This window comes from Arachis stenosperma, chromosome 3 (genome assembly GCF_014773155.1).
Source record: "Arachis stenosperma cultivar V10309 chromosome 3, arast.V10309.gnm1.PFL2, whole genome shotgun sequence".
Classification (NCBI taxonomy): Eukaryota; Viridiplantae; Streptophyta; class Magnoliopsida; order Fabales; family Fabaceae; genus Arachis; species Arachis stenosperma.
In genome coordinates this window covers 143,210,151-143,229,542 of record NC_080379.1, presented here as the reverse complement: position 1 = coordinate 143,229,542, position 19,392 = coordinate 143,210,151, and the positions used below count along the sequence as shown (strand labels likewise).

Below are 19,392 nucleotides of genomic sequence, written 5' to 3'. Positions count from 1 at the left end.
GCCGCGGTGGGTGCTAGGTGTGCAAATGACGATGTCGGGTAGTGTGGTAGTGTTGAGGACGAGTCCTGTGCGACTGTGTGGCTAAATCGATGAGGAGCAAGCTTATTTCCACCGTCTTTTTTGGACATTCCCATCGTGTATCGAGGTCTTCTGATATGCGCGACCAGCAATATGCACGCTACCGGCAATATGCACAACTCCATCCAAGCGATATATTCGATTTGAGTCGTCTTTCATTTATGTGGTATCAAATTTGTAGCACAACCTTATTTTCTTTGGATTTTGGGATGTGGTGGGATAGGGAGGTGAAATGTAATTCGAATGAACTGAATTCGAATTTTATATATAGGAAGAATGAGAGTAAATCAAATTAGGGGCCAAAGATTTATATTGAAACCACCTTGTATATAAATCGAATTATGCTGCTTCAATTTACCTCAATTCGAAAACCGTTGCTAAATCGACATTCCCTGATTCGATTTACTATGGGAGAGCTCAAAACCATTTGCTCCCCTAGTAAATCAAAACTCCCTGTTTCGAATTACACTCTTACATACTAATTTGACATGCACTAATTTAATTTACCATTATTACTTGTAATTTGACAAAGTCTAATTCAATTTATATAGGACTTGTAATTTAACATAGACTGATTCGATTTACATAGTTACATGCATTTGGGATATGTGCATAACGTATTTTGATTTAGGTAATTTATGTAATTTTTTCAAGCCTATGATTTATATGGGTGATTTGCCTATAAAAGAATTTATTATCAACTTTTATATAATAAGAATAGAAGTAAAATTTGAATTTGACAGAAGCTTTTCATATTAACTAATGCTTTTTTTAAGAGATTTTAACTTTTTGAAATTTAGATTTGACAATAATAACGTCAAAACGAGCAATGGACAACATTATTTACTCAAATCCTAAATCTAGTAAAATTATGAACTTTGGCAAGAGCAAGAGAAGCTCATACGGCGGCGGTGGAAAACAAAAACTTGTTTTTCGACCAATTATAGTCCGTTGTCACAACCAAGGACAACAACAAAAATAAGAGAAAGTCTCCAAATTTAAGAGAAAATAATAACAATGAGGACATATTTTTCTTCACATCCAGCGTGATTCTTATTCTGGAAGTGAAGAAAAAAGAAACATAGGTTAATGAAAAAAGAGAAGAGTGGACGGTTGTAATAATGGAATTAATGAATGGAAAATTTTAGATTTAAAAAAAAAAAAAAGGGTAAAGGGTAGAAAAAAATTTAGAGTTTATAATATATTTTTAACTATTTAATTGCATTATTTAATTAAATTTTCATATCAATATCACTTAGAAAAGTTAGAAGTTAGAACACTTAATTTACATGTGGATGAATCATTAACAGTATAATTGACGATTTGTTAGATTTGTCTAATAGGAATTATTTTTTGTGGGCACAATTTAGTTTTAAATTTTCTATGGTCAATGTTATCAGTGTTTATATTTTTTATAGTTAGTTTTGATACTTTAGTTTTTCTTTTATATAATAAAACAGGGCTAACAAACTAAATTATGAGACATATAAAAGACATTCTGCTAACATCATCATTAATTAAAGAATTTAGTTAACACGTATTTTAAAGGCTAAAAATACACAAAAAATTTATTATTAATAAAAAATTTTAAATATTTTTATTTAATAAATACAAAACATTAAAAACTAAAATTAAAGAGTGATAGTTTGTTTAGGAGATTAAATATACATTATTTATTTTTTAATTAATTAATACTGTTAAACTACTAAAATGAAATGAAAATTTATATTACTAAAAGAAATAATGTCAAAAAATATGAATGACAAATAATTTTTTAAAAAATTAAAAAATATAATAAAAATAGTCAAATATTAAACATATATTCTTAAAAAATTTTGAAAATTGGATTTTGACAATAAGCTTAATTAAAAAATAAAGCTTTTTTATTATTAAAATTTGGTGATTTTATGCTATAAATTTATTTTTTAATTTTTTTATGTGGTATTTTGTAATTTTTCTAAGTTTAATTTTGATGAATTGATAGTGTAAAACACGTGCAATCATAAATTATTCACTAAATAAATTATCATTTGTACTCATAAAAGATACAGATGGTGACAAATGTACTCATATAAGAATAAAACGACAATTATAGCCACAGAAGATGACTTATGTATGCCAAGAGTACCCGAACGTTGGTTACACAATTGGTTCCTTTGGGTATTCTTGGCACAGAGAAGCTATCTTCCGTGGTACAATTCTCGTTTTTTTTTATATGTAGGGACGGTTTTAAGTGCAATGGTGTGTAGGCAAGCGCCCCACTATAATTTGAAATTTTTTTGAGTAGTATATGATAATAATATTTATTTGCTCCCATTAGATTATTAAATTTGATCCCACAATAATTTTTTACTCACTTTTGGTATTTAATCGTCAATTTAAAAATTTTATATTAGATATTCGTTAGAATGATCAATTCTCAGATTTAAACGAAATTAGTGTTCTTTTTTTAAAAATCAACTCAAAAGAATATTATTTATCTTCTTTTCAAATTAGCTTTAAATTTTGTGTAGCAACTATATTAATTGAAAGAACTTTTTTAACTATTAATATTAATAAGAGTCCGCTTCTAATTATGTAGGGAAGTGAATTTTTAAATAATTATTTAGTAATATATATGGAAAGAGAAGAGAAATTTTGATGGTAGTGTTAAGAGAAAAATTACTTAATTTTTTAAAAATATGAAACTTAAAAGAATAGAATTTTAAATTATATATTATTATTTAAATTATTATTTTAGTGTTTTAATCTGTATATTAGATATTTTGAAGACTAATCATATTTTACAATAACAAAATAGAATCATAACAATAATCCTGTTATATGTACATAAAAAATAATTATTTGTATAAAATATATATTAAAATATAAAATAAACATTGAAAATAAGTTAAAGAATACATATATTTGTACATAGATATATAGTGGTTAATAGATAATTTAATATTTAATTTTTTATATATACATATTATTTTTATTATAAAATTATTATCATGCTATATAAATTTGGCCCCACTACTAAAATTTTCTGGATCCATCACTGTTTATATGGATACGTTTGTCAGCGTTTATATCTTTTATGATATAAATAGTAATTTATTCATTATTTACATGATCAATATAAAATATATTTATTTTTGCTAATGTGATGATATGTGATTAAATGCACATGTAAAACGGTTTTACACAGAACAAAAAAACAGAACAAATTTTGTTCATTCTAAATAGTTTGCCTTATATTACATGTAAATTAACTGCTGGGACTAAAATCCCGCGAATATTAGTTAATAGCTAGTATCTGAAAACTGAAAAGCATGCAAACCTAATCCACTCAACAAGTCAATGCACTGTATGACCCTCTATCCTTCCTTGCTACTTCCATTATGAAATTATTACACAATCTTTGAAACCTAGTCTTTTAGATTTGCGTTGACTTGGTTTAATTTCATCTTAACTCAGTGTGTAGTGGTTTTGTTCACTCAAGTTTGAGAGTAATGGAAAGAAGAATAGACACACGTTTTGAAGCTGCCCAGAAGGCAATAAACTCAATTGGTTTGGGTTTTGACATAACCCAAGATATAGATTTTGGTAACTGTAAGAAGGGTTCACGGTTGATCCTCATCAATGAGAAACAGTGCCGCCATCTTGATATTCCTGAAGGCCTTTCAGTTCCAGATGTCCCTGACTCCATCAAATGTGTCAGAGGGGAATCCAATAGAGTCCACTCTGAAGTTCTCACCTTACAAGAGGCATCTTCATCTTCATCTTCTCTTGCTTACTTGCTTTAGTTTAATAAACTAATCCTTTCGATGTTTAAACATGTTTGAAGATGTTGGAGCACTTCAACCAAGAAATGTGCTTGGGAGGGAAAACTGCGTCTGGTCATTTCTGTGCATCATTTGGATTATCTGGGAGATGCATAAAAGAGTTGACTACCATTAAGTCTCTTGCATATGATGGATGGTTCATCAAACGTTATGCCATTGAGTTAGAAAGGTATCATGGTGAGCTCCAAGACCATGTCAAAGAAGCAGTGCCATCCTCATGGGACCCTGAGTACTTGGCTAGGTGAGTCTGATCTGTCCTTGTGACTTCAAAATGATGTTTAATTAATTCTTTTTTATTTTCATCATCAAAGGTTTATAGAGAAAAGGATGTGATATATGTTAGGCAAGATGATCCATCATACCTTCATCCAACTAGTATTCAGAAAATTCTCAAGGATACAGCTAACAACAAGTTCATGGATTCTGCAGAGAATAATTGCCTTGCTTTTCAAGAATTATGCAACACCAAAGAGGTATATATCCATGGCTGCATGCCCATATTAACTTTCACAACTGGTTTAGTTACCTCTCATCTTTGTTTCCAGAATATTGTTGTGATACACGATAGAAGAGGTGGTAGAAGAGGAAAGATGTATCATGGTGAATGGTTGGATACTTTAGACTCAGAACCTGATGTGATATCAATGATTCTTCTGCCTCTGACAACACTATTGAGAAGTATCCGAGGAAGTGGATTTGTGAGCCATGCCATAAACCTTTACCTTCGTTGTAAGCAATTATTTGATATATTAGTTTCACCACAAAACAGAATATGTGCCATGAATATCTGAATTAGCTGAACCCTGCACATGAATTGTGACTTTTTAAACAGACAAACCTCCAACTGAAGACCTTCATCAGTTTTTCGAGTTTCAGCTGCCAAGACAATGGGCACCTGTGCTTAGTGAAATTCGTCTCGGTTCTCATTGGAGGCACCAAGTCAACACCTGGCTTCGATTTAGTATCTTTGGCCCTAAGCTTTACATAAACACGATTCCTGTGAGTATTAAATCATATCATCAGCATTGGTATTGGTGAATTTTCAAGAATGTTGCACTCACCTTTGATCACATTAGGTTGATGTAGGCAATAGACCAGTGATTGGATTGAGATTACAATTGGAAGGAAGAAGAAGCAACCGATTGGCAATTCACTTGCAGCATCTGGCTTCTCTGCCAAAGTCGTTCCCACTCTCAGACAATGCGAACGCTTACTTGTCATGTGACTCTTACAGCTGCAGCAACCACAAGAAAGTGAAATGGAACTGCTTCTCATATGTGTGTACAGCTCCTGTTGAATCAGATGACAGTCTTTCCATGGTGACAGGAGCACAACTACAAGTTGAAAAGAAGTGCCTGCTTTTGAGGCTGCGCTTCTCCAAGGTCATCGGCGCCACGCTTCAGAAGCCACCTCAGTGGGATCAGTCCTCTAACATTGGCTATTTCAGCCGCAAGTATGGTGGCATATTGGCATTCATTTCGAAGGAGGGACAAAAGGGTCGTCCGAAACCTGGTGACAAGACCATTGGCTCTAATACATATTCTGCTGCACGCCCTGCTCCGGTTCACACTCCTAAGCTTCAAAGATTTGTGGACACAACTGAAATGATCAGGGGACCAGAAGATACTCCGGGATATTGGGTTGTTTCTGGAGCAAGGCTTTCTGTCCAGAATGGCAAAATATATCTGCTTGTTAAGTACTCACTCTTGAGCTTTGTTGTGCAATGTGAAACTCAAGCTTCAGAGCAGTGCTTTATATAAGGCTTATTTGAGGTAAAAGTTGTTGAATGTGTCTGCAGAATCTGCTGGTTTTTTGGTGATTGTCTAGGACAAATGTTATCAGAATTTCAAGCTAATATTGGATTGATTATATATATATAGTGAGACTGATTCAATGACTTGTGTAGTTTTGTTACTTAAAGTGACTCACTTTATTGAACGTATTTAACTAGTATAAGATCCTAATACTATTAGGCCTGTAATTTGTTAATCAAAATTTTTCACTTTGTATTTTTTTTTTTTTGGAGACTAGTAATTTGGCATGGTCAAAATTATTTAATGATAACAATCAAATTGGTATTTCAATTTTTACATGATTAAATTAATTCCTCAATTGATTTAATAAACTTTTCAGCAATATTAACTTGTTTGGTATTTGTATGTCTATGTATTTTTATAGGAATAACAAGAATGAATCATTTTTATCTTGTTTGGTATCTATTATAGTTTATAAATAGACCTAAGCAAGCATGAAGCATTATAATTTAACATTAAAAGAGCGTGATTATATTGACGAGATTTTATGTTATTGTTGTTGTCGTCTTTTTTTTACGTTCCTCTTTTTTTTGCATTTCTTTTCCTTTGCGTGTTTTCTTCTCATCGTCATTCTTTTATTGCTGTATTTTTATTTCTTTTCCTCTTTCTCTCCTTGGTAATTTTGCAACATTATGAGTTTTTTCTTCTTCTTTATTTAATTTTTCTTCTCTTTTTCTTGGTTTTATTCCTCTCAAGAGAGTGAAACAAAAAGAATTATAACAAAATGAAATAAGAAGAAGAGGAAGAAGCAGTAAAACATGAGGAGAAAGAGTTTTGAATTGTGCAGAACAACGAGATTAAATGCACCTTAATTCACTCAGAAATGAACTGAAATTACATCCAAAATGAACCGAAAATTAAATTTCGAATGAACCGAAATTACTTAATGATGACGATATATAAACAAACTCGTTTCAAAACAAGCATAGATCAAATGCAACTTATTTAAATCCAGAATAAACCGAAATTACTTAATAATTGTTTTCGAAAACAAACACACAAACAAAATTGAATAATCAAAAATTCACTAAAAAATAAACTGAAATTGCTTCTAGAATGAACTTGAAATTACTTAATGACGACGATACACAAACAAACTCGTTTCAAAACAAGCACGGACCAGGTGCACCTTATTTAAATCAAGAATGAACTAAAATTACTTAATAATTGCGGTCGAAAACAAGCACACAAACAAAATTGAATCATGAACAAAAACACATCCAAATCCATCAAGTGATTTTGCAGCATTATGCATTTCTTCTTTGTTTGATTTTTCATGTTTTTATTATTGTTAAGGGAGTAAAATAAGAAGAATTGTGGAAAAAAAAAACAAGAAAAAAAAGATGAATAAGATAAGAAGAAGAATCTAATGAGGAATTTTGAGGAGTTTTTCATTCTTGCTTCTTCTTTTTTGTTTAATTTTTCTTCTCTTTTTCTTGATTTTATTTTTCTCAAGAGGGAATATGAGAAAGAAAAGTTTTGAATTGTGCAGAACAACAATACCAAATGCATTTTAATTCACTCAGAAATGAGCTGAACCGAAATTACTTAATGATGAAAATACACAAACAAACTCATTTCAAAACAAGCACAGCCTAAATCAATTTTGAACAAAAACACATCCAAATCAATTTTGAATTAGACAATGTCATCAAACGGCAAAAATTCGATAATAACGATAACAATAACAACGATAACAATAACGACAATACGTATTAGAAGAAGACAATGACGATAATGATGATGATCATGATTGTTGAGCCTAGTTTGATTTTGGGTTAATTAATGATGACAAACATTCAATTGGGTTGAAAGTCCAATATTGTTTAATGTGTGTTTTATTGTGGCAGGCCCATTAATTCTCTCACAGACAAACAAAGCTACCTATTCATTCCTTTGATGCTTCAAGTAAATGCACAAGCCCAATACCTCTCTTTTATTTCACCGTTCAGCATGATTGAAAGGCTATGCATTTGGCAAAAGAAAAAGGGCAGGTGTCTATATCATGAGCAAAACAGGACAGCTTGCAAACAAAGGAGGCAACAACACAGCAAGGACAGGTGTGGCTCTGTGAAAGCAAGAAAAGGAAACTAGGACAACCACTAACCCAAGGACATCAGCTGAGCAATACTAGGATAGTGGTTGAGCAAAACACAATCGAGCAAAGAGCACAGAGCAGCAGTAGCAAGGAAATGGAGTAGAATGCAAAAGAAGAGCATGCCAAGGAAGAAGGCTAAGCAAAGGACAACAGAGGTAGTGGTTGAGCTCTTCAAGCAGCAGAGGTAGTAGAGCAGACTACTGCCAGCTATGACAGCTCCAATGAGCAGCTGGTACAAGAAAATGGAAGAGGCAACAATGAAGCCAAGTTGAAGATATATAACAAGCTTCATCCCACCATTTCAAGATAAGAGAGAGGATACACACCTCAGAGCACCATCTCTAAAACAGAGCTGGAATCTCTTTCTTCTACTCAAGCTTAATTCTGATCTTTGTGTTATGGCTATCTTGCATTATTTTCTATTTTGAAAAAGGCAATTATGTGAGGTTCAAAAGCCAAGAGAGAAAAGGCAAGAGTGATGCAAAATAGCCACTAATTTCTGATGTATTCTGGGTTTATGAACTAGGATTAGTTCCCCTTTCCAAGTTGGGTTAGCACTTGGAGAAATTGAATCTGGTTGATTCTCCTTTCTAGTTGGGTCAGCACTATGGGAAGCTAAGCTTTTGGTGATGAAAGCTTGGGGGTAGATACTAGTTGAATTAGGGAGAAATTCAATATTATTGGTGTTTGTAATCTGTGAATGATTAGTGAAAATTCTACCATGGTTTGTGGTGGAGATTGGACGTAGGATTCATTGCACATAGAATCCGAACCAGGATATATGCTGGTCTTCATCTTCTCTTCCCTACTCCTTACTATTCTGCATATGAGACTATTTCAAATAATCTCCTGCAAATCGTGTTATAGCAAAAATAGAGTTTGAAGCTTTAAGTTTTAAACTAACTTGATTCAACCCCCCTCTTCTCAAGTTCAACTAGATCCATCAATTGGTATCCAGAGCAAGGTCTCAAGGAGGCAAGCTTCACAACTTGGAGCAAAGATCCATGGCCAACAACATGAATCCCAACATCGTGGCGTTCATTCTCACTGAAGGGCAGTCTAATAATAGACCTCCCTACTTCAATGGCAGCAACTATTCTTACTGGAAAGAAAGAATGAGAATCTTCGTACAGTCAATCGACTACAACATCTGGAAGATCATTCTCAACGGACCAGACGTCCCTACTAAACAAAATGCTGATGGAGAAGTTGTGGCAAAGGAAGATAGTGAATGGACAGATGAAAGAAAAGAAGAAGGTTGAACTCAATGCCAAAGCAATCAATCTGATGTATTGCGCAATCAATTTTGAAGAGTTCAGAAAGGTGTCAAGGTGCAAAACGGCTAAAGAAATATGGGACAAGCTTAGACTCACTCACGAAGGCACTAAGCAAGTGAGGGAAACTAGAATTGACATGCTGATGAAGGAGTACGAAATGTTTAGTATGAAGGAGGATGAGAGCATCGATCAAATGTTTGAAAGGTTCTCAATAATCATCAACAATCTGGACGCAATGGGAAGGAACTACTCTGAAGAAACTCTAGTGAGAAAGATCCTGAGAAGTCTTACTAAGAAATGGGAAGTAAAAAGCACAGCCATCTCTGAAAGAAATGATTTGATCAAAATCACCTATGATGAGCTGAGAGGCAAGCTGCTGGCCTATGAAACCACTCACATGTCTCAAGACAAAGATGACAAAAAGAAAAGTATAACACTAAAATCAAGAATGACAGCCCAAAGAGAAGAATCTGATGACAGTTTCTCAGATGAAGAAATGGTGCTCTTTGCAAAAAAAAAATGAGAAGACTACTGAGATTCAAAAGCAAAGGCAAAGGAAGCTCCTTATCCAAAGATGTCAAGAAAGATCAAGTCAAGTTCACATGCCATCACTGCAAGGAACCTAGTCACTTCAAGTCAGATTGCCCTCAACTTAAAAAAGGCGAAAAACCCAAAAAAGACAAAAAGAAGGTAATGATGGCAACATGGGAGGACTTGGAGAACGACACCAGCTCAGAGAGCTCAGATCAAGAAGCTCAACTATGTTTGATGGCAGACCATGATGATGAAAATGTGGTAGATCTTTCTGACTTATCTATTGATGAACTGCACTATATTATCAAAGACATCTCTGTCAATTCCAAGAAATTCTTGGATAAGTATGCAAAATGCAAGAAAGAAAATGAGGCTTTGAGGATTGAAAATGACCTTCTGTTAAAAAAGGTTAAGGCAAATGAAACTGGAAATGAAAAGTTTTTAAAAGAAGAAAACACTGCCTTGCGAGCTGAACTAGAAAAATTCAAACTCAAGCATGAAGTTACTACTTCCATTGATTTGATTTCTGAAAACAAGAAGCTAAATGAACAAATAAAAATTTTGAATGAAGACTTGGCAAAGTTTATTCAAGGTTCTCAAAATCTGAACAAACTGCTAGCTAGTCAAAGGTTTGGATCTGAAAAATCTGGACTTGGATTCAAAGAGGAAAATAAGGCTATTTTTAAACAAAACTTTAAAAAATCTGAAGCCTCCTCTTCCAAGCTTTTCAAACCAAAAGAATTTAGCAAGCCTCAAAAATCAGTGAGCAAGAATCAGTGCTACAAGTGCAACAGAAATGGTCATGATCCTCCTCAATGTTTCATCTTTCCTAGGTCTTTTGGTAATGATAGTAAATTATATAAAGTTGTTCATGATTTTAATGATCTTGGGCAACCAAGAAGATTTCACATCAAAGGATCCAAATAGATTTGGATACCTAAGATTAGTTGAAGAACATGGAGGTTTGCGTTACATCCAAGAAGAAAAAGAACATGTGGTATCTTGATAGTGGATGTTCAATGTATATGACCGGAAGGGATACTTTCTTCATTAAACTCAACAAGTATAATGGAGGATTTGTCACTTTTGGAGATAATGGTAGGTAAAATAATTGCCATTGGTAAGGTTGGCAAAGATTTTTTAACTTGCATAGATAGTGTCTTTTTAGTTGATGGGTTAAAGCATAATCTATTGAGCATAAGTCAACTGTGTGACCTTGGATATGCTATAACCTTTCGGAAATCTGATTGTAGGGTCATAAATGAGAAAACAGAGGCTATTTTATTTGTTGCCAAAAGAAGTGACAATGTTTATGGTATCACTCTAGATGATCTAAAAGTTCAAAATGTAACTTGTTTTTCTTCAATGGAAACTGATAAATGGATGTGGCATGAGAAGTTAGGACATGCTAGCATGTTCCAAATCTCTAAGCTCGTAAAAAGAGGCTTAGTTAGAGGCCTTCCTAATATAAAGTTTGATAAGGACATCATTTGTGATGCTTGTCAAATGGGTAAACAAATTAAAACCTCTTTCAAATCCAAGGAAGATGCCTCTACTAAGAAATCATTGGAGTTGTTGCATCTTGATCTGTTTGACCAACTAGGACTCAAAGTCTTGGAGGAAAGAGCTATGGCATGGTAATTGTGGATGACTATACTAGATTTGGCTGGGTGTTCTTTCTTCCTCATAAACATGAGGCCTTCTCTGTTTTTGAGAAATTCAGCAAAAAGATTCAAAATGAAAAAGGTTTAAAAATTGTTTCAATTAGAAGTGATCATGGTAAAGAGTTTGAAAATCAATTCTTTGAATCCTTTTGTGATGAACAAGGCATATCACATAACTTCTCTTGTCCAAGAACACCTCAACAAAATGGTGTTGTGGAAAGAAGAAATAGAAGTTTACAAGAAATGGCTAGAGCTATGTTATGTGAATATGAAATTCCCAAGTTCTTATGAGCTGAGGCTGTGAATACAGCTTGCTATGTTTTAAATAGAACCATTATTAAAAAGTTTTAAAAAAAAACCCCATATGAACTTTGGAAAGGGCATCCTCCCAATATTAGCTATTTTCATGTGTTTGGATGCAAGTGTTTCATTCTGAATATTAAAGAAAATTTAGGAAAATTTGATCCTAAAATACATGAAGGCATTTTTCTGGGTTATTCCACAAATAGCAAGGCCTATAGGGTTTACAACAAGAACTCCAAAATAGTTGAGGAGACCATGCATGTCACTTTCTGTGAATCTAACAATGTTCCCAGTGTTTGCATTGATGATAGTCCAGGTTTTGAAGCTGAGGTTCCAAAGAACACTGAACTAGTTCCACAAAATCCAAGTTCTCATGAAGTTGCACCTGTTAGCAGCGAAACTCCAAATTCTGCAGGAGACAATTTGGAATTATCTCCTGTCGCAGCTGAAAACACTGATGCAGAGGCAAATGTTGATCAAGAGGAACCTGAATCCTCAAACCAGTCAAGAAGACCAAGAGAATGGAGGTTTCTGAAAAACTATCCTGAAGAGTTCATAATTGAAAATCCTTCCACTAGTAGAACCACTCGTTCATCTTTGAAAAGAGCCGAATTCAATAACATTGCTCTTTTATCAAAGATTGAACCTCAAAACATCCAAGAAGCTCTTGCTGATCCGTCTTGGGTGTTAGCTATGAAGGAGGAATTGCAGTGATTTGAGAAGAACCAGGTCTGGTCATTGGTGCCTTATCCAAATGAAAAGAAAGTCACTGGCACTAAATGGATTTTCAGAAACAAGCTGGGTGAAGATGGATCCATAGTCCGAAACAAAGCTAGATTGGTTGCTCAAGGGTATGATCAAGAGGAAGGGATTGATTTCGATGAATCCTTTGCACCTATAGCTTGAATGGAAGCCATCAGATTGCTCCTGGCATATGCTGCTCACTGTGGTTTCAAGCTATTCCAAATGGACGTAAAGTGTGCTTTCCTCAATGGCATAATAGATAGAGAGGTTTATGTGGCTCAACCACCTAGGTTTGAAAACAAAACTTTTCCTAACCATGTTTTCAAACTAGCTAAAGCCTTGTATGGTTTAAGACAAGCTCCTTGATGAGCGGATAATTTATACGCTTTTTGGCATTGTTTTTATATAGTTTTTAGGATGATTAAGCTACTTTTAGGGATGTTTTCATTAGTTTTTATGTTAAATTCACATTTCTGGACTTTACTATGAGTTTGTGTGTTTTTCTGTGATTTCAGGTAAATTCTGACTGAAATTGAGGGATTTGAGCAAAACTCTGAAAAAGGCTGACAAAAGGACTGCTGATGCTGTCGGATTCTGACCTCCCTGCACTCGAAATGGATTTTCTGGAGCTACAGAACTCCAAATGGCGCGCTCTCAACGGCGTTGGAAAGTAGACATCCAGGGCTTTCCAGCAATATATAATAGTCCATACTTTATTCGAAGAATGACGACGCAACTTGGCGTTGAACGCCAAGTACACGCTCCTTTCTGGAGTTAAACGCCAGAAAAACGTCATGATCCGGAGTTGAACGCCCAAAGCACATCATAACTCGAAATTCAACTCCAAGAGAAGCCTCAGCTCGTGGATAGATCAAGCTTAGCCCAAGCACACACCAAGTGGGCCCCGAAAGTGGATTTATGCATCAATTACTTACTCATGTAAACCCCAGTAGCTAGTCTAAGTATATATAGGACATTTATCTATTGTATTAGACATCTTTGGTCTCAGTTTTGTTTTATTCTTCATCCTAAGAGACTATTGATCACGTTTTAGGGGGCTGGCCATTCGGCCATGCCTGGACCTCTTTCACTTATGTATTTTCAACGGTGGAGTTTCTGCACACCATAGATTAAGGGTGTGGAGCTCTGCTGTACCTCAAAGATTAATGAAGTTCTATTTTCTCTTATTCAATTCTCTATCTTATTCTTATTCCAAGATATTCATTTGTACCTAAGAACATGATGAATGATGATGAGTTAGATAACCCTCATTATTATTCTCACCTACGAACACAAGTGATTGACAACCACTTCCGTTCTACATGCAACAAGGCTTGAATGTGTATCTCTTAGATTCCCCAACAGAATCTTCGTGGTATAAGTTAGATAGATGGCGGAATTCATGAGGATCCGAAAAGTCTAAACCTTGTCTATGGTATTCCGAGTAGGATTCTAGGATTGAATGACTGTGACGAGCTTCAAACCTGTAACCTGCTGGGCGTTAGTGACAGACGCAAAAGAGGGATTCTATTCCAGTAGGGGAGGGAACCGACTGGTGATTGGCCGTACTGTGACAGAGTGCGTGAGCATTAGCTTTCACTGCGAGGATGGGATGTAGCCACTGACAACGGTGATGCCCTACACAAAGCTTGCCATGGAAAGGAGTAAGAAGAATTGAGTAGAAGCAGTAGGAGGGCAGGCGTCCGAGAGCTCTACAGCATCTCCATTCCGCTTATCTGAAATTCCCACTCTTGAATTACATGAGTATTTCTATCCATTTTATTCTCTTTTTATTATTAATTTTCGAAAACCATAAACAATATTTAATCCGCTTAACTGAGATTTACAAGGTGACCATAGCTTGCTTCATACCAACAATCTCTGTGGATTCGACCCTTACTCACGTAAGGTTTATTACTTGGACGACCCAGTACACTTGCTGGTTAGTTGAACGGAGTTGTGAATTCAAGTTAAGAAAATAAACAGTGCCCTAAGGGTATATTCATACTAAAGCTCAAAAGATAGAAGAACATAGTGATCACAATTTCGTCCACCAAGTTTTTGGCGCCGTTGCCGGGGATTGTTCGAGTATGGACAACTGACGGTTCATCTTGTTGCTCAGATTAGGTAATTTTCTTTTCAAAATCTTTTTCAAAAATTTTTCTTTTTATTTTTCGTTTTTTTCCAATTTTATTTTCGAAAAATAATAAAAAAAAATCATAAAATCATAAAAACTGAAAAATATTTTGTGTTTCTTGTTTGAGTCTTGAGTCAATTTTTAAGTTTGGTGTCAATTGCATGCTTTAAAAATTTTTCTTGCATTTTTTCGAAAATTTCATGCATTCATAGTGTTCTTCATGATCTTCAAGTTGTTCTTGACAAGTCTTCTTGTTTGATCTTGATGATTTCTTGTTTTGTGTCTTTTCTTGTTTTTCATGTGCATTTTTGCATTCATATTTTTCATGCATTAAAAATTTCTAAGTTTGGTGTCTTGCATGTTTCCTTTGCATCAAAAATTTTTCAAAATTATGTTCTTGATGTTCATCATGATCTTCATAGTGTTCTTGGTGTTCATCTTGACATTCATAGCATTCTTGCATGCATCTTGTGTCTTGATCCAAAATTTTCATGTTTTGGGTCATTTTTGTGTTTTTCTTTAAAAATTTAAAAATAAAAAATATCTTTTCCTTAATTCCCTCCAAAATTTCGAAATTTTGGGATTGACTTGGTCAAAAATTTTCAAAATTAGTTGTTTCTTACAAGTCAAGTCAAAATTTCAAAATTTTAAAAAAATCTTATTTTTTTCAAAATCTTTTTCAAAAATCATATCTTCTTCAATTTTTTTCTATTTTTTCGAAAATTTCAAAAATCTTTTTCAAATTATTTTCAAAATCTTTTTCTTATCTTTATATGTAATTTTCGAAAATTCACTAATAATTAATGTGATTGGTTCAAAAATTTGAAGTTTGTTACTTTCTTGTTAAGAAAGGTTCAATCTTTAAATTCTAGAATCTTATCTTGTAGTTTCTTGTTAGTGAAGTAAATAATTTCAAAAGTTTTGAATTAAATCTTTTTATCTTTTATTTTATCTTTTTCAAAAATTTTTATATTTTTCAAAATTTGATTTCAAAATATCTTATCTAATTTGCTATCTTTTTCAATTTTGATTTCAAATCTTTTTCAATCAACTAACTAACTTTTTGTTTGTTTCTTATCTTTTTCAAAACCACCTAACTAATTTTCCCTCTTCTATTTTCGAAAATATCTCTCTCTTTTTCAAAAATTCTTTTTAATTAATTAATTGTTTCATGTTTTAATTTTAATTACAATTTATCTCTAATTTTCGAAAATCACTAACTCTTTTTCAAAATTATTTTCGAAATTCCTCTTCTCTTTTCTTCTTCTATTTAATTATTTAATTACTAACACTTCTCTTCACTTCTCTTCATCCATAAAACCGAATCCATTCTTCATTCTTCTACCCCCTTCTTTTTCTACTAACATAAAGGAATCTCTATACTGTGACATAGAGGATTCCTCTTTCTTTTCTTGTTTTCTTCTCTTTCATATGAGCAGGAATAAGGATAAAGGCACTCTTGTTGAAATTGATCCAGAACCTGAAAGGACTCTGAAGAGAAAATTAAGAGAAGCTAAATTACAACAATCCAGAAGAGACCTTCTAGAAAATTTCGAACAAGAGGAAGAGATGGCCGAAAATAATAATAATAATGCAAGGAGAATGCTTGGTGACTTCACAAAACCAACGTCCAAGTTTGATGGAAGAAGCATCTCCATTCCTGCCATTGGAGTCAATAACTTTGAGCTTAAGCCTCAACTAGTTGCTTTAATGCAACAAAACTGCAAGTTTTATGGACTTCCATCTGAAGATCCTTATCAGTTTTTAACTGAGTTCTTGCAGATCTGTGAGACTGTAAAGACGAATGGAGTTGATCCTGAAGTCTACAGACTCATGCTTTTCCCTTTTGCTGTAAGAGACAGAGCTAGAGTGTGGTTGGATTCTCAACCCAAGGATAGCCTGAACTCATGGGATAAGCTTGTCACTGCATTCTTAGATAAGTTCTTTCCTCCTCAAAAGCTGAGCAAGCTGAGAGTGGATGTTCAAACCTTCAAACAAAAAGATGGTGAATCCCTCTATGAAGCTTGGGAAAGATACAAGCAGCTGACCAAAAGATGTCCATCTGACATGTTTTCAGAATGGACCATATTAGATATATTCTATTATGGTCTCTCTGAATTTTCGAAAATGTCATTGGATCATTCTGCAGGTGGATCTATTCACCTGAAGAAAACACCTGAAGAGGCTCAAGAACTCATTGACATGGTTGCAAACAACCAGTTTATGTACACCACTGAGAGGAATTCCGTGAATAATGGGGTACCTCAGAAAAAAGGAGTTCTTGAAATTGATGCTCTGAATGCCATACTGGCTCAGAACAAAATGTTGACTCAACAGGTCAACATAATCTCTCAAAATCTGAATGGATTGCAACATGCATCCAACAGTACTAGAGAGGTAGCTTCTGAAGAAGCTTATGATCCTGAGAACCCTGCCATGGCAGAGGTTAATTACTTAGGTGAACCTTATGGAAACACCTATAACTCATCATGGAGAAATCATCCAAATTTCTCCTGGAAGGATCAACAAAAACCTCAACAAGGTTTTAACAATGGTGGACGTACAAGGCTGAATAATAGTAAGCCATATCCATCATCTTCTCAGCAACAGACAGAGAACTCTGAACAAAATAATTCTAATTTAGCCAATATAGTCTCTGATCTGTCAAAGGCCACTTTCAGTTTCATGAATGAAACCAGATCTTCCATCAGAAATCTGGAGGCACAAGTGGGCCAGCTGAGCAAGAAAGTCATTGAAACTCCTCCCAGTATTCTCCCAAGCAATACAGAAGAAAATCCAAAAGGAGAGTGCAAGGCCATTGATTTAATCAAAGTGGCCGAATGCACTAGGGAGGAGGAGGACGAAAATCCTAAGGAGGAAGACCTCCTGGGACGTCCCTCAAGCAAGAAGGAGTTTCCTATTGAGGATCCAAAGGAATCTGAGGCTCATACAGAGAACATAGAGATTCCCATGAACCTCCTTCTGCCATTCATGAGCTCTGAAGACTATTCTTCCTCTGAAGAGGACGAAGATGTGACTGGAGTGCAAGCTGCTCTATATTTAGGAGCTATCATGAAACTGAATGCTAAGCTGTTTGGTAATGAGACTTGGGAAAGTGAACCTCCCTTGCTCATTAGTGAACTAGAAACTTGGATTCAGAAAACCCTACCTCAAAAGAAGCAAGATCCTGGCAAGTTCTCAATACCTTGTACCATAGGCACCATGAGCTTTGAAAAAGCTCTATGTGATCTGGGATCTGGGATAAACCTTATGCCACTCTCTGTAATGGAGAAGCTGGGGATCATTGAGGTACAACCTGCCTTGTTCTCATTACAACTGGCAGACAAGTCCATAAGACAAGCTTATGGAATAGTAGAGGACGTGCTAGTAAGGGTTGAAGGCCTTTACATCCCTACTGATTTCATAATCCTAGACACTAGGAAGGAAGATGATGAATGCATCATCCTAGGAAGACCTTTCCTAGCCACAGCAGGGGCTGTGATAGATGTCAACAGAGGTGAGTTAGTACTTCAATTGAATGGGGACTACCTTGTGTTTAAGGCACATGGCCATCTCTCTGTGACAGAAGAGAGTAAGCATGAAGAGCTTCTCTCAGTTCAGAGTCAAGAAGAGCCCACACAGTCAAACTCTAAGTTTGGTGTTGTGAGGCCACAACCAAACTATAAGTTTGGTGTTGAGACCCCATATCCAAACTCTAAGTTTGGTGTTGGGAATACCACACTTAAGTTGACCTGATCATCTTGCGGCTCCATAAGAGCCACTGTCAAGCTATCGACATTAAAGAAGCGCTTGTTGGGAGGCAACCCAATTTTATTTATCTAATTTTATTTTATTTTGTTTCTTTGCTATTTTTATGTTTTATTAGGTACATGATCATGAGGAGTCACGAAAAAAATCAAAAAAATTAAAAACAGAGTCAAAAACAGAAGAAAAAAATTTTTCACCCTGGAGGCAGCGCAGACTGGCGTTCAACGCCAGTAAGGTGCATCTATCTGGCGTTCAACGCCAGAACAGAGCACCATTCTGGCGCTGAACGCCCAAAACAAGCAACAACCTGGCGTTAAACGCCAGGATGCGCACACAGAGGACAAACTGGCGCTGAACGCCAGAAACAAGCATGAAACTGGCGTTCAACGCCAGAAACATGCATAACATGGGCGTTTAACGCCCAGAACGTGCATCAATGGGCGTTTGAATGCCAGAATGATGCATGAAGGCATGTTACATGCCTATAGGGTGAAGGAATGGTATTTCTTTTCACCTCAGGATCTGTGGACCCCACAGAATCCCCACCTCAGGATCTGTGGACCCCACAGGATCCCCACCTACCATATTCCCACCTTACCTCTTAATCCTATTTTTGTGATTTGAATACCCCATGTCACAATTCCCAAAAACCCTCACCAATCACCTCAATTCCTCTTCCCAATTACCCCATTCACCATTCACATCAACCCCTCTTCCCCATACACCCCACCTACCTCCATCACATTCAAATTCAATTTCCCACCCATTCCCACCCAAATTGGCCGAACCTATACCCTCCCCTCTCCCTATAAATACCCTTCCATTCTTCATCATTTTCCCACAACACACCACCTTCTTCTCTCATATAGCCGAAACCACTCTTCTCCCTCTCTTCCAATATTCTCTTCTTCTTCTACTCTTCTTTTCTTTTTTTTGCTCGAGGACGAGCAAATTTTAAGTTTGGTGTGGAAAAAAAGCCTAAGCTTTTTATTTTTCATTCACCATCAATGGCACCCAAGACCGGAGTTTCCTCAAGAAAAGGAAAAGGGAAGGCAAAAGCTTCCACTTCCGAGTCATGGGAGAGGGAGAGATTCATCTCCAAGAGCCATCAAGACCACTTTTATGATGTTGTGGCAAAAAAGAAAGTG

At 35.2% G+C, this 19,392-nt stretch overlaps 1 protein-coding gene across 1 annotated transcript; it reads left to right on the top strand.

Moving 5' to 3' along the window:
• The first annotated feature begins 3,404 nt into the window (after positions 1 to 3,404).
• On the top strand, positions 3,405 to 5,939 carry LOC130967948 (MACPF domain-containing protein At4g24290-like). Its single transcript, XM_057893008.1, has 7 exons — positions 3,405 to 3,427; positions 3,538 to 3,827; positions 3,908 to 4,146; positions 4,249 to 4,378; positions 4,451 to 4,634; positions 4,738 to 4,904; positions 4,982 to 5,939. Exons 1-7 carry the CDS (start codon positions 3,421 to 3,423, stop codon positions 5,663 to 5,665), a joined length of 1,701 nt encoding a protein of 566 aa, XP_057748991.1. The 5' UTR covers positions 3,405 to 3,420; the 3' UTR covers positions 5,666 to 5,939.
• The last annotated feature ends 13,453 nt before the right edge of the window (positions 5,940 to 19,392 follow it).